Source organism: Chinchilla lanigera, unplaced genomic scaffold (genome assembly GCF_000276665.1).
Source record: "Chinchilla lanigera isolate Chin_1 unplaced genomic scaffold, ChiLan1.0 scaffold00005, whole genome shotgun sequence".
NCBI classification, from domain to species: Eukaryota; Metazoa; Chordata; class Mammalia; order Rodentia; family Chinchillidae; genus Chinchilla; species Chinchilla lanigera.
The window spans coordinates 1895090-1916847 of record NW_004955406.1 but is presented as its reverse complement, the minus strand read 5'-3'; the positions used below and the strand labels follow the sequence as shown (position 1 = coordinate 1916847).

At 35.8% G+C, this 21758-nt stretch overlaps 1 protein-coding gene across 2 annotated transcripts in view; it reads right to left on the bottom strand.

The window, feature by feature from the left end:
- Positions 1–21758, bottom strand: part of Ush2a (Usher syndrome 2A (autosomal recessive, mild)) — a gene marked incomplete in the record, with an annotated part of 661834 nt that overhangs the window by 582817 nt on the left and 57259 nt on the right. For both annotated transcript variants that reach the window (XM_013519932.1, XM_013519934.1), the window contains 5 exon segments: positions 7225–7318; positions 8445–8666; positions 9138–9322; positions 10191–10485; positions 12470–12533. In XM_013519932.1, coding sequence (XP_013375386.1) covers positions 7225–7318; positions 8445–8666; positions 9138–9322; positions 10191–10485; positions 12470–12533 — 860 coding nt within the window.

Sequence of the window (21758 nt, the reverse complement as noted above, 5' to 3'; positions counted from 1 at the left end):
ATAAAAAATATTTCAAGCTGGCCCTGCTATGTATCATATTAATAAAATGTGTACTGATAGTTTGATTATAGTTAATTCATAAGATCCATTATTAATCCTATAACAAGGTCACAAGTTAGAGCCAAAGAATCAGAAAAGTATTCATGGTCACTAATAAATTGCTTGGTGCAGGCTTGGCCGGGCTTGCAGGTGATGATGTCACCAAAGATGGAAGAATAGCTAAGGAGCCAACAGAACGCCGCTGCCTGGCTGAGGTGCTGCTCATCACGTCAGTCTTGGCCAGAACTCCTGGAAGGTGAATGCTGCTGTTAAAGGAAAATGCTTAAGGAGGCAAATTTCACCTGAGAGCAGTTTTCTGAAAGCGAGACTCTATCAATGCTTTCATTCTTAAAACACATAAAGTTCTAAATAAGAAAAGAAGCTAGGAGAAGAGATACTGTAGCTATATTATCACATCAGTGACACGTAACGTACAAGCCCAAGCTTCTACTTCCAAGGTTATTCTCTGCTCCTGTGAGCTTCACCCACACTTCCCTAATGTGGGGGGACTTTCCTACCAAAAGGACCAGAGGTGTTTTATGTCAATAAGCTAATAACACTAGTAAGAGAATAGCAGGTGTAGAGGTGGAGAGAAGGCAATTTTAGAAGTCCACGTACCAAAAGAATACATAGTGAATAATTCCATAATATAAAAATTTAGAACCAGTGAAAGTAAATTGTATTCATGGGAAATCAGGTGGTAATTTTGTGAGTTTGGAAACTGGGAGGGTGGCGCTGACTTTAAAGGAGCGTAGGAGAGCATTCTGGACAGGGAAACATTATCTACCCTGACTGGGGTGGAGTTCACACAGAAATACACATCTGCCAAAACTCACCAAGGTATACAAATTTGAAAGGTACATTTTACAGTATGCAAATCACTTATGAGGAACATTGATTTAAAAAGGAAAAAAAGACCCATTAGTTTTGTAAGATGTTACCATCACCCACACAGAGTAAAAAGTACACAAAATTGCCGTGCTATTTCTTATAACTGCATATGAATCTACAAATGCCTCAGAATAAATGACTTACTTTTTAAAGCACAAAAACTGTGCAAGCAACAATGATTGTTACTAAAGTAAAATTAATCATTGAAGAAACTGTATGTGTTTCCTATTTGTGATCTATCTAATGATTCGTGCAAGTTCAAGGCCATGTGCTCCTGAATTCTACTTTGGAATCTTTAACTCTGCTTGAAAGTTAATGAATAGTATCTAGTCTTTCGGATTTGTTTTGCCCTAGATCAATTGAAAAATAAGCCCAGTAAATTAATCATTCACTGCTTCAGTCATTCTCGGGAAGAAATATAAAAAGTACTCTAGAAGTATTCGCTATTGATGAAATATGCCATTACTTTTTATGATATGTATCATACATTAAAATCAAAGCCTTAACTCACGAATAAAATAGCACAATAGGTCACAGCTCCTAGGAAAATGTCATGGAGGACAGTCACTGAACCTCCCTAAGGTAAAAACTTTAGGGATAGTAAAGTAATAAAATAATTTAGAAAAAATAAGCATTGCCTTAAGTTCATCTGAGACAGGATCAGCAGGGTCTTTGCTAGTAGATTTTTTTTTTTTTTTGAGCTGTTGTGCCTCAATTTTTATTTTGATGAAAGGAAAAAGCAAACACAAGTTAGCAATGGGTGGAACTCTTGTAATTGCTGGCTGATTTAGCAAGATGTATAGTAAGGAATCCCATATTCTACAAGTTTTGGTTTATGTTTCCCAAACTGAAAAGACTTTCAAAATCAGAGGTTAACCTGAGTGAATCCACCCATCTACAAGGTTGTAGGTAGTAATGAATGTGGCAGAAGCCAAAGTGTGGCACACGGTGTTGAATAATAATGTGACAGAGAGAAGCCAATAGGTTTTTCAAGTGAAAATTTTTACTGGAAACAAAAATTGAGATTGTATAAGTACTCTTGCACCACTGGGCCACCAATTTGTGACATAAACTTATGCACAACTAAAGAAACTTTCACACCAAAAATCACTACAATAACAACTTGCTCTTGAATTCACCTTTTGATTTTTTTTTCTTTACTTCATTCATTCCCATTTTTTCACTTCCTCTAAAACCTATTTCTCACAGAAAAGACAGTTGCCAGGGACTGGCATAGTCTCAAAGCTTACGTTTTCCTTTGTTTGCCAAATAGCTATAACTTAATTCACAAAGCCCTGTTTATTGAGTAATATTATTAATGGTTGGCATAATACTGTGAATTGAAGACATTCTTTTGGGACTATATCCAGGTCTTTTAAAAGAACATCATTTCCAATAGAAAATGAACGGCTTATTTTAAATTATATTCGTTTGCAAAGTAGAACAAGAAAAGCACCAGAATAAATATATTTTCAGCTGATCCTAAGACAATTTTCTCAGACAGAAAAGTCACATATATTAAAATACTTTGAATGATAGCAAAATGAGAATGTCATGATTATAAACACCATTATAAAATCATTTTTCATTTTTAACACATGCTTGGAAATATTAAGAGACAGACACATCATTCAACTTAACAGTCTATTGACTTTTCCCTTTCAGCCATATTTGCCAAACTTTGCTAATTGTATTTGTTGCTTTTTTATTTATGGCTTAAGTCATGACTTAACAAAAATATGACAAGGAGTTAAATAACACAAGTCTACTTATTCATTTCTGTTTTCCAAAGATACTTCACGTCTGAATAAGAAGCATTAAAATACTTTCCCAACCTAAATTGTAGTTAATTAGCTCACTAGTTCATAATCCAACAGTCACCACCTGAGACCAAGTCTGAAAAGTCTGACTTGACTTCTGCAACCAATCACGAAGCTCGATTCACTTAATGCCTCTATTTTTAAGGGAAAGCATGAAATCACCAGAGAATCGTAAAATAGCCAACACTTCACTGAGAGTGATCAGAGAGAAAGAAACAAATGGGATAGGCCACCAAGAGGAAGAAAGAGAGGGACAGAGACCAAAGGGAGCCTGGACAAGCTAGTCAGCAGAGAATAGCTGAGGCTGGAAGAGCTCCACGTCGTAAGGAAGGAATGGCTAGTGCCACCATGAGAAGGTGCCGGTGTCAGACCACAGCTTGCGTGTTCTAGATCCATCAGTTCATTACATCCATCCCAGAGCAGTTTTTAATTGGATGGCTAGTTGGTTTGGGAGGAAGGGCAAAGTTAATGGAAGAAATCATTGATTACACGATCAGGCAAGAAGCGTCCATCTTGAGCACTATCAGAAGACACTGGGAAAAACAATGAATGTCACTGTAAAACGGAGAACAAGTCATGCTGGCAAAAAGGCAAACACGTAGTTATGGCTCAAGAGGCAATCAGCCAAGTTAACTGAATTAATTTCCTCTTTGTAACAATATAGTCACCAATACAATGAAACTTATTAAAATTGGTCTTCTAGAAAGATTTTTTTCTCATGATATATTCATAGAATTAAATTGGAAGACACCAGACATTTGAAGTCCAAAACAACATAAAAGATTTCTTCTTCAAAAGCAATTATTGACTCGTGGTAGAGACCTAGTGTATAAGTAAACTAAAATGAACATCAATATAACCATTCATCTGGGGAATAAATTCAATGGGATAGCTAAAGAAGAATATGAAAGGTTTGGTTTCCACACATAAGAATGGAAGCCATAAACAAATCAGTGCTTCCGAGCTGAAGTAGGAGCAGCACCTCCTCATGAATGTGTGCACAAAAGTCTGCATTTTAGACAATGTATTTGCTATTAAACTGCACACATTCATATTATAGTCAAAAGCAAAACAGATCAGATTAAGAATCTGAGGACAGAAAGGCAGTTTGCCAAAAACTCGTCAGATGATTTTTTAAAAAGTGAGGTATTCTGTAATATTCCAAACCACACTGCACAACGAAATGACTTGATACATTAAAACACAAGCACAGGACAAGGTCTAGGAGGTAGAAAAGGTCATAAGTCCTACCAGGACTATGACACAGTGCTACTGTTGAAAAGCTAAAATATGAAGATAACATTATGTAATATGACAACCATTGTTAATATCCTATCATCTTGTTTTGAAATTCTGTATCATTTGTATTGTCCTTTATGCTGTTTTGTTTATGCATTTGTTTTTGTTATTTTGGTTTCTTTTCTTTTCTCCTTAAAATGAAAAACAAAATTTATATGTATATACCAAAATAGCTGGGGTAGGTGTATTGCTGATGTCTGTGGTTTACTGAAAGGAACAGTCAATGCTTAAAATTTTCTTTTTTCTTGACCAATTTTGCACGCTTGAATCTGGCAATCTGAATGACTGATCTGAAAACAGCAATATGCGGTATAAGAACCATTATTGAACTCCTACCATCTTGAGTGGTGAAGCTGTGCATCATTTCCAATTTTTTTTTTTTTTTACTTATTACTGTCTTTGTTTGATCAACCTTACATTCTTATGTTTGGTGGACTGAGCAACTTCTTTGAAGATAACAGTATGTAATGTAGCAACCACTGTTAATTGCTATCATTTTGTTTTCAGGTCATGTATCTTTTTTGTTGTTTTTGTGTTGTTTTGATTTTGTCCTCATTGTTGTTCTGTTAGTTTTTTCAATCTTTAAATTAAAAAAAGAAAAGCTAAAATACATTTATGTGCAAGGAATGATCGAAAGATACAGTGAATGTTTAAATATTAAAAGGCTTATGTCAAAAGGCACATTGTCAAAGGGCTGGGGATGTGGCTCAGTGGTAGAGTGCTTGCCTTACATGAACAGGCTCTGGGTTTGATCCCCAGCACCACATCCACAAAAAAAGACACATTACCAAAAATGATGGAATAAATGTATTTGAAATGAGGCAAATATTTTGGAATTTTTTGATTATCGCAGAGTGTACCTGTTGCTGTAATAAGCTTAAAAAATAAGTATTTGCCCTTTTTTCTCATTACCAATTGTCGATCAAGCACTTACTGAAATGTATATCAAATAAAAACGTCACATTGTATTCTCACCCACCTTATTCACTGAATCATACCCCAGGACATCTGACTTCCATAAAGTCAAAATGACCATGAAACAAAAGTTTTAAATGGATTCCGGATATCAAGGTACCGAGAACAGTGCAATAAAGACACAGACGACAACTTGCAGGGCTGCTTCAGAAAACAGCAAACATGATGGATAAGTGTGCTTGAAGTGGGGGAAGATTTTGAGGGGATTAATGGATATGTGTCCTTTATTGTAATTTTTAAAAGTTTAAACATTTATCATATTTTATCATACCTTATATAGGTCCATATTTATGTAACAAAAAGAATATAAACAAAGCTATTCTGTACACTTAATCCTGGAGAATTGCTTTGTTGAAATAACAGCAATTGTATAATGTAGATCACTGTATTTGTGACTCAGATTTTAATAGACATGGTGAATTTATGCTCCAAAAATATTGTAATAATAGGCAGTCCTGGAGGTGATATATACAATATCGTAGTCTTGGGGGCTGGGGATTTAGCTCAGCGGCACAGTGACTGCCTGGCAAGTGCAAGGTCTTGAGTTTGATTCCTGGTACTGGAAAAAAAAAAAACAAAACCAAAAACAAAAAACAAAAAACAAAACAAAACAAAAAATACAATATCATAGTCTTGCAAGTCCCACTGTAAATGTTATCAGTCTGTAAACATTCTGCTAATTTAAGAGATTTAAAACACTATTTTATTATAATTTGTACCTTCCTGATTAAAACTGAGACTGGGTTTCAAGTGTTGATTGAATATTATCTTTTCTTCCTTTCAAAATCATTTGTTCATGTGTTGACTCTTTTTTATTGAGTTGCTATATTTTTCTTAATATTTTAAGTGTTCTTCATATATTGAGGATCTTTATTATTTTTTAAATTTTATTTTAAAGAGAAAAAAACAAAAACAAACAAAAAACAAACACAAAGCCCCAAACAAAACAATAAAAACAATAAAAATGATACAGAATTTTAAAACAAGATGATAGGAAATTAACAATAGTTGTTGTATTACATATTGTTATCTTCAAAGTATTTCCTCAGATCTCCAGACAAAGGCATAGAAGACTGACAAAATAATTCAGTATTCACTGTTCCTTTCAACAAACTTACTCTTTACCTTTTACTATGACATAAATATTAATCCATCGCCTGTCACTGCATGGCAGTTACATTAGTCCCTATGATATCCCGAATTTTAGATATTCATATGACAGAATACACTCACTTCCTTCTTTGCTCCAAATATATTGGTCTCTGCTTGTATTTCATTTGTTTAGTTTCTAAAGGCCTTCACTTTGGATTTAAAATATTTTTCTCATCTTTAATAAACTAACAGTTATGTTTATATTTCAGTGTCATGTCAATTTTCTTGTACACAAGAGGAGATAGGGTTCTACCTTTATTTCCATAAAAATTTGCAGCCAATTTACTAAAGCACCTATTACTAAGGACCCCTTCTTACCTATGTTCACTATTGGTGTGTTTGTTACTGTCACCGTACCCTCTTTCACAGTGCTATTTTTAATGTTTATGCCGAACACATCTATCAACTAGTGTCTGTTAGTTTTACATTTTTACAAATCATATTTCATAACAAACCCATTTCCTGCTACTCCTATAGACACACACAATTTCCATCAAAACTCTGAGATTTCTCTAGACAATTAAAGACAAACTAAAGTAAAATAGCTCCTAGGTCATCTTACTGCAGATTTTCACATTAATTAGATAAAATTCTTGAATTTAGCAATATATTAATCTTAACTGTCTCAAAAACATGCAGCTTGCTCTTCAACAAAAAACCTTATATTATATTTACTTTTAGGTCAATATCTTCTAGATATAAGAACCAAATAACTTTTTAATTTAGCATCAGGCTAACCGAAAAACTTATATATTGTTTTATGACATATGATCATGTTGATAAAACCAAGAAAGAGAGAGAAAGGAAAGGAAAGCATTACAGTTTTGTTTCAGCTATCAGGTTATGTCTAAAAATACAATTTTTGACTTCATTGTTAGCATTTATTTTTCGCTACTAAAACTTTCTGTGAAATAATTGACATTTTAAATTTATTTTTATGTGTACTCACAGTGAAACCAAAATTCAGTTCATTGAATTCACATTAACTGTATTGGTTGACTGATTGATTGATTGACTTTTAGATTTCTGTGTATAAAACAGCACTCACGTGAAGTCCCTCAGTGAAGCTGTCCTGGGAGCAGAGGCACCTGTACGGCCGGCTCATTGTGTCACATCTGTTGGCGTGACCATGGCAGTGACACCTGTGAACATCAACATCACCAAGTTAACTGTGGATCTACTTACAAGCCTGTGAAAATATACACCATGTGACCCTAGCAAGGAAGACGAACACCTGCGATCAGCATGACAATCAGTTTCTCTGTTATTGTGTGCTTGTTCATTTAATCAATCCCAAGGCACTGGAAGGACTCTCACAGATATCTGAACAACACTGTGTTGCTATGATAATTTTCAAGCCACCCTGGAAAGGGGGCTGGGCTTGTGCGCGCCTATTCTAATTGTGTGCCGAAGTTGTCAAGGCACTGCATCGGCCTACACTACTGCAAATACAATTTCAACCGTTTGTTCATTTTCCCAAAATCAGGTGGTGATTACTGGATAGTATTACCTTATCGTTGTGCAATTACTTAACAAACCAACTTTACATATGGGTATTTGGGTCTGTTTTTAAAGATTCATAAGCACATCATTCTCTACAACAACTCACTTTAATTATACTTCCATGTACATTTCCATATTAGTTGCTGCCTAGTTTTATACGCCTGAGCTTTGCTCTCAGTTAGGATCAGAAATTTATAAACTATGAGGAGCACAGTACAAAGAACAACATGCATTCCCTATGGAACCTTGAACTTGGAAAGATCAAGCCTCACGTCTGGCATATCGATTATCTGGTATGCTCATTGCAACCCCAAATCAAGTTTCTACTCTTTGCCTTCAAGAATACATGAAAATCATATTTCATAACAAACCAAGAAAGTGTAAACAACATATGATAAAGTATATCTAAGTCAAATTTAATATGTGATAGCATTTGTGGAGGGCTTACTGAAGAGAGAACTCAAGGGCTTGTGCATTCTAGGCAACTGCTCTACACCTGAGCTATGCCCTTCAGTCCTCAGAGACTCGTACCCTCTCAGCCAAATAGTTTGGGAAATCTATTCTATAACAAAGCTACATAATATGCAGAAAAGGCTTACTTCTACATCTTCCTAAAAGACCTTAGAGTACAAATCATTTCAAAATAGAAAGCATAGAGTCTACTTTGCTCTAAAGATTTACAGCATTTTAAGTACGACAAAAACATTATCAAAAACAAAATTCATAGTGGAATTCCCCACTCTCAACTTCAGTAATGCACTCTACCTCCCACCGACGGTGATTTCATCCACTGCATAATATCTGTGTCTGACGTTGACATCCGCATCAGTTGTATGGTACTGCCCATGGAAATGAAGCCTTATTTGTGTGGCTTTTATAAATTCTTGAAGGGATTGTGTATTATAAAAGTCATTGTATCCAGGACGATATTTTCGTTCAGGTTTCAGGATGCTAAATGTGACATTAGCACGGGAATATGGAGCAAACCTATTGATGGAAGAAAATTCATATTCAAAAAGTCTATTCACATTTTCCATAAAACAAAAATCACATCTTTGAGGCATTATTGCAATATCAGCCAATGCTTAGAATCTGCATTCTAAGAAAATAAAAATATGCCATATCATTGGTGGACAAAGAATCACAGAAAGCCATACACGCTAATCATTTGCTCAATAACAAACAGAATCTTTTAGAACAGAGAGCACTTACTAAATAATCTGAAAGTACAAAAGTACAAAACACTAGTGATATTGTAACCAAAGACATACACTAAATAGTTTTAGAAGAGCTCTAAACATAGTTTAAAAGTCAATTTAGAGAAAGGATATTGGAAAATCTACCTCAAGGATGCTGGTGATAGACAGAAGTCTCTACCATCTTAATAAGTGGTCTAATCTATAGGTCACTACTACTTCACCAATTCATTAACATTAATTGTTTTTCAAATGTTCGTACTTAGAAAGCTGAAGACAGTTGACAGAATCAGGATTTTCCAAATCTCCATTGTTTTCCATCCCAAAAGTGCTACAATTTCTAGCAAAATATTGCCAGTCCTCCCAATCCAAGCTGCTTTCCTTCTTCCTTTGAATCTTTATTGCTGTTGGTTGTGGACTAGAGAACTGAATGACAATATAAAACACCTGAAATGGGCAGGATAACTGTTATAAATAAAGTTACAATTTGATACATCAGTATAAGTCAATGCATGCAACTGTTACGTTTAAGTATAATGGCATACTTCCTCATAATTACACTTATCAAACATTTACTGAACATACAGAAATTTCCCAGATCTACTGTAAAAGTAACACACTTTCTAGTTGTATAGTCTCTCTTTTCAAGAGTTTTATAAATCAGAGTGCAAATTAATATTAAATCTTCTGTAAAGATGTGAATGTATAGCACTACTTCCATGATTATTAGTAAACATAAAAGGATAAACATAAATTATAAACACACTTGCAAAAATCAGTATAATAAAACAACTAATAGAATTAATATAAATTTGAAACTGAAATGGTAAATTGAAACAAACATAATACAAAAGAAAAATAAATTCAAATATCAAATAGATCATCAACCAAATGCAAAAAATTATGCAATGATGAAGAAAAAAGGTGGTTTTTTTTTTGTTGTTGTTGTTCCTTACAGTGCCCTTTTGTAGGTGTTTCACTTTGTTTTGGGGATTAACCCAAGGTTTTCCACATGCTAAGGAAGTCCTCTACTATTAAAACAATGGGCAGGTGTTTTTAAAAAGAAAAAATAATTGACACACACCTCCAAACGAGGAAAGAGAGAAAATGGAGATACAAGCTCCATGGTGAAATCACAATGTAAATGACACCAGGAGAGGCAAGGAAAGACCCCCTCGGGGATGCTAGAGGAAGGCCAACCCCGCTAGCACCTTGGTTTTGCGTTTCTGGCCTCAGAACTGCGTGAAAACTCATTTGTGTTGTTTTAGAACGTGAGGTTTGCAGTAATCGGAAGTAACCCGCTGCTCCTGCATACCTCGTACTGTCCGTTTTCCAGATCCACTGAAATCGTCACTCCTCCATCGAGCTGGGTAATGTTTGTGAACACGTGTGAAACCCACGAAGTGCCAGTATTGTTGTCATTGATAAAAGAAAGAGGGTGGGCGTCTGGGTCCAGTCGTAACATTCTGTTTCTGGTTGTGGCTTCCGCTCCGTTGGGAATGCAGTACCGCTGTAGCCAAGGGTGGACGCGGGGGTGACTGCTGGGGCACCGACAGTGCGACTGGACGTGCAGTCGGGGCAGATCTCCCGAGAAAACTTCCAGAATCTCTCTGTAGGAGCCAAGAGAGAGACTTTCAGGGCAGATCACTTAACAGTAAGAGAGTTTCAAAGCATCGTTACCAAGGAATATAACTTCTCATGCTTTGGTGAGTAACCATTTATCTTTAATAATTTTCTAAACAAAAAATAAGATTAAGCTCATTCTTGGCCAAATAAGCATCTTCAGTCTCATAAAATGCATCTGAAGAACAGTACATTGTTGTGTTAACTTTTCACATCAAGAAGCATGCATCATCCCTTGTCTGATTATCAAGATATTTATTTAAATATAATAATTCGCTGTGCCCATTTGTGATTATGTAGAAGAACATCATATCATTTACTTCAGTGGTTAAACTGGCTCACCACTCAGAGTGAGCAATGATAAACTGGAGACCGTGCGACTTATAAACAGGGTTTCCAGTCCATCCATGGGAAAGAAGATGAAAGCAAGGAGCACTTTCTTTGCTCTGTTTCAGGAGAAGGGCCTGGAGCCAAGGCCATTTGTCAGTGGCTTCCTGTGACTCATCTATGGAGTTGCTGGCATCCTGAAATGTTCCAATGGCTTTGGATCATATAGCATCTGCCAACAGTCAAAGAAGAAAGCCAAGTCCAGGCAGATATATTTAATATTTCCATTAAGGGCAATGTACCCATTCTAGAACAGGATCAGTCATTCTATTTATAGGCAACTCATCCACCTTACCTTTCCATTCATTCCAGGAGGCCAATGTCAGCAATCCTGGTCCTAGAGAGACCAGGCTTCCTCCCTCAGATCCCAGGGGTGCCGTGGAGGGGCCCAGCAGCTTTTTTATTCATCAAGCCACATGAAGTGACACCGTCTTTAAATCCCGTAGGTATTTTTTTCAATTGATACAAGGTTTTGAATAAGGCCCAAAGTCACGACCCAATATGCAACCTTTGACCCCCATCCCGGGATAAGCTTCATTCCCAAAGAACTACTGCAATGCTGCTCTCAGCATGTTTTAGACAAAGGTGATCTGAAAGATACTAGGGCTGGTGGCAGTCAGACTCCTCCGGAGTGTGTTCCTGCGTTACAGACCCTCTTCAGGCAGCTCCAGAGTACAGCAACTAAAAAAGTACAAGGTTCCAGCTGATAGTTGGTAGTGACCTTACAGACCACAGAACCAGATCAGCCGCCATTGTCCCCAAACTTATGGGAACTAGTCCTGTCATTTGGAAATTCACCACACTGATCTATGTCTCCCTTGCAGAAGTTGAACATTCTTCTTTCTGGCCTTCAGTAGATGTGAATGAAATCAACTCCTCCACACAACAATAGAGTATCTTATCAGATGATAAGTTGTGGACGATTTTCAAGGGCTGTATTCAGCAGAATTTCACCTGAACTTCTCTGAGCAAAAGGGAAAACTGTGTGTTTCAGAAGTCCTAAAAATGATCTTCAACTACACCCAAGATGAGGGACATTTTCATAAAAGCTGGCCCAAGTCTATAAGGTTATTTCTTGACTGGAAATAGGAAAAAATATAACAATACATCAAATATTCATTCTTTTTGTTTCCACGTCTAACAGCTCAGTCTCTTGAGACGTTCTCATATATCGAAACAATCATTTTCATTGTTCTACATTCTCCAGTAGTTATAAATTCAACAGGAAATTTTTAAAAGGCACATACAAAAGCAGATGTTTCAGCATTAGAAACTACTTCATGTACAATGTTTAAGCAAATGTATCCCAAATTCTACAAAAGATTCACAAATCAAGTTTTAGTAGAGAAAATGTGTCATAAAGAATTTGATCAACTTCATATTATAAGGAGTACTGGTGAGTAACGACTGCAGCATAAGCCAATCCTAACACTCTAAATATTAATTAAGTGATGTTTGCCAAATGCTGTAAAGTGAGAAATACAATAATCGTCATTGTAATAATCTATGTAAATAATAATTATTTGAGTGAATTTCACATTTATGCTTATACTTCTTGAGGTTTGCAATGCAACATCTGCTTACCTATTTGTAAGTGCCACTTGGTATAATCGAAAATCTTGCATTCTTCCAATAAACTGCTCTAAACCTGCAAAAAAAAAACATATATGTATATGTAAATATATATGGAACATATGAGAAACCTTGGTTTACCAAGCAATGGCTAAAAAGTATTCAAGTGATGTCCCTTTAAAGCTACAAAGCTTTAAGCCATGTTTATATGATCACCCTTTCAAATTCTTAAAGATCAATATCTATTTTCTAAATTCAGTTGAGTAACAATAATAATCATATTTACCTCAATAGACAGTGCAACACTAAAGTCAAAGGGAACACTTTGACCAGCTTATTTACTGACATAATCCATGGCTTTTCTTCCCAAATCAAATTTCTTTCAAGTTTATGAACTTGTCTCTCATCTCACTGGCCCTTAATGTGATTGTCATCTGCTTCCAATTGCAATTTCCAGATCATTTGCCCTGCCAAAATGGACACTGCCCACCCTCACATCCTACCCATTCCTGCTCAAAACTCCAGACCATCTCTAGAAACTCGGCTTAGTATATTGACTAGAAAACCTCCAAAAACTGAAGATAAGTCAAAATCTACTTGTGGGTTCTGAGTTTTATGTCTCAGGAGTACTCTATCCAATTCTGAAACTTCATCACCTTTTAAAAGCTGTTCTAAGACAATCAGATTCAAAGAGAAATTCATTGACACTGAATTAGATGACCTTTTAAAACACAGATAGGTATTAACTTTTTTTTTTTTTTCAGATAGGTATTAACTTTAAACAACAGGGTATATTTTATTAATTTGTTTAGCAAATATTTATTTCAGACTTGCTAAGACAGATAAGCCCAGAGGAGTAGAAACAGAAAATTATCACCTCTAATTATTTCTATGTTTTTCATAATGAGAAAAACTGGTAAAAATTAACATTCTAGTGAGAATTTTGATAATGGGAACACAGAAGGTGATGGTCCCAATGTAGAATGCTAATTCAAAAGTTAAGCATTTTAAATGATAGAGTAATGGCTAATTCACCAAAATGATCATTTCCCCAGGCATGTTTTTTCCAAACTATTCCGTGTTCACACTATATTGAACAGTTTTAGAAGAATGTTTATCATTGTTGCTGCTCCGTTGTAATGACTTTGAGGAAAGCAAGTAAAGGATTAGACTGACGAACAAAAGATGGAGAGCAGAATTAGCACACAGAACACTCTCAGATGTTAATTCGAGAAGTAGGAGGGGTCAAAAAGAGCAAAGAAGGGGCGAGACTTGCAGGCATACAGAGTGTGCGTCTGAGTAAGTAGGAGCATTGAGTGTGGAGGGGTAGATACCCATACTGTTTGTATTCATGTATTTATACATATTTAAAAGTTAGACCAAAGAAAATAACCATGAATATGTTATACATGAGTATTTCTTCAGGAATGTAAATGTTTCCCACTGGTACATTTGAAGAAGTACTTTATTTACAGCCACTTCCTCTGCTTCTTCTTCCAGGCACCCTACAACCCATGGCTCACAGGAAGAGGGTGTCCTCTGCAGCCTCCTCCTCTGACTTCATACAGCCAGAAGCTCCCTGTCCTATTCCGAGCTGTCCTGAAGCAGACAACTGGGACAGGTGCACATAACTGCCTCTTCAAATCGTATTATGAGGACAAAACAAAAAATTTACTAAAACCTGATAAAAATCTCCCGATGATTTCCAACACAAATTATTCTAAAATTTATAATGAGCTAAAAGGACCAAGAGAAATGTGTTAAATTGTTTGTGCCATGAGTTAGTCACAGAGGCAGCTTGGTGAGCAGCACATTCACCTGGATCCACAATTAAAAGCCGAGGAAAGTGGGACCTGGGGTACAAGGAAGGGACGGCTGCTCTTCGAGACAGAGGGAGAGAGGGAAAGAAGCCATGTCAATACAGCTCAATTTGGGCTTCTGTGGTTTTGTTTGGGGATGAGTAGGGAAGAAAAACTAAGAAACTTAGTCTTCACAGTGTGAATCTGCCTTGTGAGGTAAATGCTACTTGTCAGGAATGAAAGAAACCGGATTTGCCTCCAATGTATGCTTCATCTCCATACACACCCCCAGCCCTGCTCCTCCCACCATGCTTCACACTCCATACTGCAGCTGTGCAGGCTGCACTTTTACCACGCCACATCTGCCATGCTTTCTCAGTGCTAAGGTTTACTGCTTAAGTTTGTCTCTACTTCAAATGTTCTGCCCCATCCTAGCTTTTGAAATCTCAGCTTTCAAGTGTGTCCTGCAGAGAACTGTCAGAAGCCCATGATGGCCCCATGGGCTCTTCTAGCATTGCATTGTGCCCCACCCCTTTTTGTAGATATCTACTTACTGCTCTATCTTACTTAATGAAATGTGAAAGTATATTAAATAAGTTGGCAAGACCCATAAAGCAGTAACTGGCCTTATTCACTCAAGCTCATAGCCAAGGTCCTGGCATGTGATAAATTGTTTGATATTTCATGATGAGAGAACAGGGGAGAAGGGGAGTAGGAAGAGAGGTAATTGTAAGGTGGACTTAAAAAGAGTGATAAAGATCTGTAATAGCTTCCGTAGAAAACTTGTGAAAGGTTGACCAGGGCAAAATACAGAGTTCCTCAAGAGGTACTTTGATGGCCCCCTGAAATAAGAAAAGGCAAAATTGCACTGACGCAAGTCTGTAAGTTAAGTAATTTTCCCATACATGCTGAGAACCCAAGAGAATTATCAGATGATATGAGGTTTCCAGGGCTGAGAATTTTCAATGAAGTGCATCAAAACAAGCAGAATTGAAAGGTCATGTTTCAGAAGAAGAGAAGAACTATTCCAGCTAAGTTTTAAGTGCCCAGGAAAGTGAACCCACATGACAAGTGATCAACCAGGAGAGAAAGGAGACAGGAGCTAGTCATCCCAGGGGAGTCAGAGAAGGGTGTTGTAGAAGTGGAGAAGTAGGATGTGTGAAACTGCTGTAGTAGTTCTTCAGTGTAGGTGAGGGGAACACACAAAAGGTGATCAGTAACGAGCTTCCTTTTAACAGTATTGATAAATGAAGCAAAAAGAAGTTCTCACCACACTCAAAGCATGGCTATCCATGAAAAAATTCATTGTTCTCAACTGAATTATGACGTCTCAATTCCCAGTTGCTGTAGTAGAGATCTAAAATGTCCCCAGGACTCCTGCACTCAGAGGGAGAGTTGTTGGAAAGTGATTGGATCCCGTGGGGCACTGTCCTCAGTAGCTGAGTGTGCTGTTAGAAGGGGGGCCTGGTTAGAGGAGGATCGCTGGGTGTGGCCTGGGAAGGTGTGTCTCCCTCCTGGACCCTCCCTCCTCTCTATTTCTTGGCCTTCAATGATGAGGAAAGTGACTAAGACACCAATGCTTGTGAACATGACTTGATTTGCAAACAAGGACTAGATGATGTAAAGGAAGGAGTATGAGCTCATTGAGGGAGGCCCAAATCTGATAAGATGGTTTCCCATATATGTAAGAGGAAATCACCACTGAAAGACAAGGAAGCTCAGGGAGAAATCTGTGAGATAACAGAAATTAAGTGACGGAGCTACAAGCCAAAGAACACCAAAAAGCTAATGAGAATCAAAGAAGGATGGTCCTCCATAGTTTTCAAACTAAGTCTGGCACAGAAGCTATCTTAATGTTGGACTTATGGGCTCTAGAACTATGAGACAATATATGTCCATTGTTTTATGCCACCCATTTTGATGTTGCAGCCAAAGAAATGATTCAGTTATTGCTTCTTATTTTTGTTACCATAAAAGTTATCAAGGAGTAAAGATACATTTTTATAAAGTGTATTGCATGTTACCCAACTTACTTTCTCAGCATAAAATATTTTTTAAATGTTTTACATAGAATCTACAGGGAAATTTTTTATCTCAAGGAACCAGATCCTAACAAACAGAAGATAATCACTCACGATTTTGGAAGATCTACTATCACTGCAGGGGCACAAGGATGATGAACACTGTGATTTTGTCAAAGCTCAACCACAGCTTTAAATGTCAGGGTGACTTCATTCATTTCATGTGCTTATGCATTCACAAATATTTATTGGGAGTCTATTACGTGCCAGACACTTTCATGGCTGCCAAAGATATATCAGTTAACAAAAGAACATCTTTGTTTTTATGAAGCTTAAATTGAAGCAGAGAGATAATCATAGTACATAAGTAACTTATATAATGCATTAGAGCATAATAAATGATATCAAAACTATAAATGAAAAAATTAGCATAGATTAGAGAGAGTGGGTTGACTTTATTGGGGGTGGTATATCATAACAGCACTCACTGAGAATTCAGCATGGACATGGGGCAGGAGATGACTCAGGTACTGTGCAGTAGCAAAGTGTTCCAGGGGCAGCATTGAACACACAGACCCCTGCAACAGTATGCTTGATGTGTTAGAGAAATACAAGCAGCCAGTTTCCTGGTGCGGATTAGAGAGGGGGTTGCCACTGGAAGTGTAGCGCAGATAAGTTCTACACATGTGGGGATGGAACTACTGATTGCTAAAAGCCTTATAGGCCCATTGATAGAATTTTGGTTTTCATTGTGAGTAAAATGAGAAGCCACTAAAAGGTTGTGGGTAGAAGAGTGACATGATCACAAGTTGTCTCTAAAGTGTTGAAATAAGAATGCAGAAGAATGAGGGTAGAAGAGTTAGAAGACTATTGGGGTCCTCCAAGTGAGAAATGACGGTAGTCAGACCGGGGTGTTAGAAGTGGAGATGAACCTTTCAATGTGGACAATTTAGAATTCACTTCCTATATTTTAATAATAGCTAAAGGGAAGCTCTGCTGCAGAGGGATAATGAAACTTATTTTATCACCTATAAAATAAAAGGGCTGGGTTTTATAACCTTTAAAAACCATTTTAGTTTTAAATTCAGAAGTCTGTGATTGGATGATCAGTACTGCTGCTACAGAACTCATATTTGAAGGAATTTCTTTTTTAACAATTAGAGGAAGTTTTCCAAAGACCTACAGTTAATGTGAATCATCCATCCCAAACAAGAAAATTATGATTTGGAGTATGAGGAGAGTGCTATAAAATATTTCAAGGACACAGTCTTAGGATTGTGATTTACACATTCTTTTGCTATTTGCCAATTCTTTAAACAGCACTCATTGGAATGAATATTCTATAAGAGATTCCTCCTTGAAAAATATTTATATGGCAAAGATAGGACTCAATTATGTCAATTGATCAAGAAAATAGACATGACTCATACAAGAGAGATGTCATGGTTGTCACTCAGGAAAAAAGTAATGACAGAAGAGAAACAATCCTACATGACAAAAAGGCAGCACACCAAGGTTAGTTCAACAAGGAAGCTGAGTAATCTATGTCACAAGTTTACAGTAAGGCTAAATTAAAAAGTGCCACACAAAATGGAGGGATGATTTGCTTCTATTCTCAGATGGCATGATTATCTACTTAGAAAAGTAAAGCAAAATTTACACAAAAACTACTAGAAACAATAAATTTAGCATAAAAGTTCAAAATGTAGAATTCTATTCAATATCTATCCATGGATGATAGACAAACCAGTGGAAATTTAAAGCATTAGGTAAAACTCATGTTAGCAACCAAAGCGTGACTTATCATTTATAAATCTAATGAAGCACTGTAGTGTTTGTAGGTAAAATAGAGGCACACTGATGAGGAAACCAAATAATTAGGACTTGCAGAGTTAAGTTTGCAAATTTTCTTCTGCCAGAAAAGCAATTCTTAGGCTACCAAGAGTATCAAATTAACATTTTCAGAACTCTGGAAATTAAAGACTTGAAACAACGTGGAGAGTGTATATTTTTAAATGATCAGGTGTTAGTAAAAACAATAGGTCTGTCACATTTAAGCTTTCCCTACCCTCCAGCTCTTCTCTGAAACTCCACAGTCATCTTAGAAATAGTCTACAATAACAGTGAAAACTAGCAGCCTTGAGTCCACCAGAAGGATCAGTTTCAGATTAAAATCCTTGCAGAGCCCCATCCTCAAACGGTCATCATTATTTGATCCGCTAAAGGAATTGACTGATGAAGCTTGAACTGACTCAGAGTTTACACATGTGGGAAGTGCCTTTTTCCAGGGATGTTTGTTAAAAGTAATTAGCAGCAACTGCTTAACTTTCAAGCTTCCTAAGGTATAACAATTTGGGAAAACAACAAATAAACAAAAAATCTTAGAAAAAGAATCTGGAAAAAAAGAAGTCCATAAGGAACTTTGCAGAGCTCTTTTATATACCTGGAAATCTAGAAAGTCACATTCAGGCATATGGGAAGCTATGTGCCTTCCCAGGTACGTGCATATTCTCCAAAAAGACCTGAGCAGGACCCACAGTGTTTATAATAACACCAAAATCTTGGAACATCTAGGGATATAACAAAATGTATAAGTATTTTTTATTCAAGAATTCATTAAAAGACATAAAAGAAGAACTAAATAAATAGAATGTCATACCATCACCATAGATGAGAAAAGTCAGTATAATGATATAACTTTTTTCCTAAATTGTTATATAGTTGAAATTCACTTTCTTAGTTTTTTAAAAATTTTTATAAGCATGTTGTAAAATATAATGATCATATTCATTGTGTAGAGTTGTTACATGTACATAAAAATTCTTAACTTTTTCCATCCCCTTCCCCTCTTCAAATGAAACTCTAATTTTAAAAAATCCAAGTAGGCATTTCTCTGAAGGTTGATCCTAAAATTCATCTGGAGAAGACAGATCTAAGAATAGTTATGTGGAAAAAGACTAGTTAAAAAAGAATCCACATCCAAGACATTAAAACTCACCTAAATGCCATCCCTTTGCAAGACCTCTGAAGCAAAATGTTAATCACACTATCATGAAAGTGCACGGGAGATATGTGCAAGATGATTTTAAAAATCACTTAGAAAATTGTGGATATTCAGTAAAAATCAGTGGGACAGAGATGGCCCAATAAAGATCAGCTAAGAATCAATTTCCACCTTACACATTTTATAAAAATTAATCTTTTATTTTAAAGAGAAAAGGACAATAACAAAATAACAACAACAAAGACAAAAACAAAACAACATGAAGACAATAAAATCTTGTTATCTTCAGCAGATTTGCTCAGATTACCAGATGTAAGAATGTAAGACTGATCCAACAATTAAAGAGAATAAAAAATAATTTAAAAAATTAAAAACAATACATAGCTTCACTAAACAAGAAGGTAGGAATTCAATAGTGGTTGTTATATTGCATATTGCTGTCTTCAAATTAGTTTTACAGATTACCAGATATAAGCATGCAAAACTGGTCAAAAAAATTTCAAGAAAAAGTGGTACACCATATTTACCAGGATAAGAAATCATTTCTGAAATGAAATATAAAGTATCTGATACAAAAAGAAGTAGCTGATATACTTACTAACATTAAAAATTAAAACTCCTATGTGACAGAATAAAAGCATAAAAAAGTCTAAAAGTAAAGACACTTATGATAATATTTTTATGATCAACATAACTGGTCACTGCGATATAGCTCAGTGGCACAGGCACCTGCCTGGCAAGCGTAAGGTCCTGAGTTCGATTCCCAGTACAGAAAAAAGAAAAAAGAAAAGAAAAAAAACAATATAACCGCTCAACACATTTATAGTTCAAATAATAAAAATAATTCCTATAAAAAAGATAGTGCAATGGAAAATTGAACATTGCATAGAGTGAAGCAGTTTGCTGGGGAGAGAAAATATGAAAGACAAACAAACAGCTTTCAAACTCTTACTAGCCATTAATGAAAATAAAATAAAGAGATTATCTTATACTCATTATTCTGGCAAAAATTAATGTCTGAAAAGCAAAGCAGTAGATGAGGACAGGTGTAAATGGAACCCCATCTCTTGGTGGTGGAAATGGAAACGGATTTAATGGCGTTAGAGACGAGGCTGGCAGTGCAGCACACCAAAGGCATGTGTCATGGCGCTCTCACTGCCAAAATGGTCACGAGACACACACCAAGAGACACTTGCCAAACATTAACTGCAGGATTTTATAAATTACAGAATCAGAAAACCTAAACTGTAAACATGGGAACAAATAGTTTATATTGTTTCATAAATTGGAATGTTGAAAGACTAGTTTAAATGAATCCACTGTATCTTAAAATCAAAAATTCTCAAAAAAAACAATTTTCATGAAAAAGGAAAGTTGAAAATTCATTAGATTATATATATAAATATAATCTCCAAATATATAGTATTTGGAGATATATATTAGTTCAAGTCATTTGAAATGGCTAATATTTGACCATTTTTAATGTACAAAGGACAGTTTCATATGACTCAACCTAAAAGTAGAAGTATGCAAAGCCTACGAGAATAACAAATAGAAATACACAATGGACAAAAAAGATCTTTACAAATCTTTAGAAACTGTTTAAGTACTTCCTGAAATTTCAAAGCTGTAAATGTCTGTTACTTACAAGAATCACTGATTTGAGGAAAAAATATTACCATAAATATTAAACTAAAACCATGAAAACAAGTTAAAATTAGTTTAGTCCATATAGACCAAAAAAAGTATTAAAAGTACAAGTATTTGACATAGATATCTTTAAATAGATATATTTACCCATACATTATAAAAACCTAAGATAATCTGTAGTTAATTTTTCTAAAACTATCTATCTTGATTTAAAACAGAACATTTCTGGTCAAAAATAACAATGTTTAAAAGACTGAGCATTTTTATAAAAACATCAATATGTTTATATATCTAAGAAACTTGCTCTCAATATGGTACAATAACATGCAAATTTGTTTTCATTAAGCCCATACTTTGGGAACCTTTCATCTATTCTATCAAGAATTCAAATTGAAATTAAAATTGTGCATGATTGGGTTAGCTTAATTATTTGATCATTACTAACTGCAGTGGTGACACTACAGAGAACATTTTATTTTGATGAATTAAAAACAAATGAGGTCAGGGTGTGGTTGCATGCCTACAATCCCAGAACTTGGGAGGCTGAGGCAGGAGGATCATCATGAGTTCGAGGCCATCCTGGGCTACAAAGTGAGTTCGAGGCTACTGTGAACTACAAAGTGAGATCCTGTCTCAAAAATTAAAGCACCTTCAAAATATAATAATGGCTTTAAGATGGAGCATCCATGTAATTTACTTATTTATTTCCTAAAATAATGTTTTTTATAGTAAGTGCTTCATGCCAAAAACATCACATTTCTCTCTGATTCTGTTATTGTTTTCAAACGTCAATAGCAAAGATTAAGCATATTTTCTGGCTGCCACTG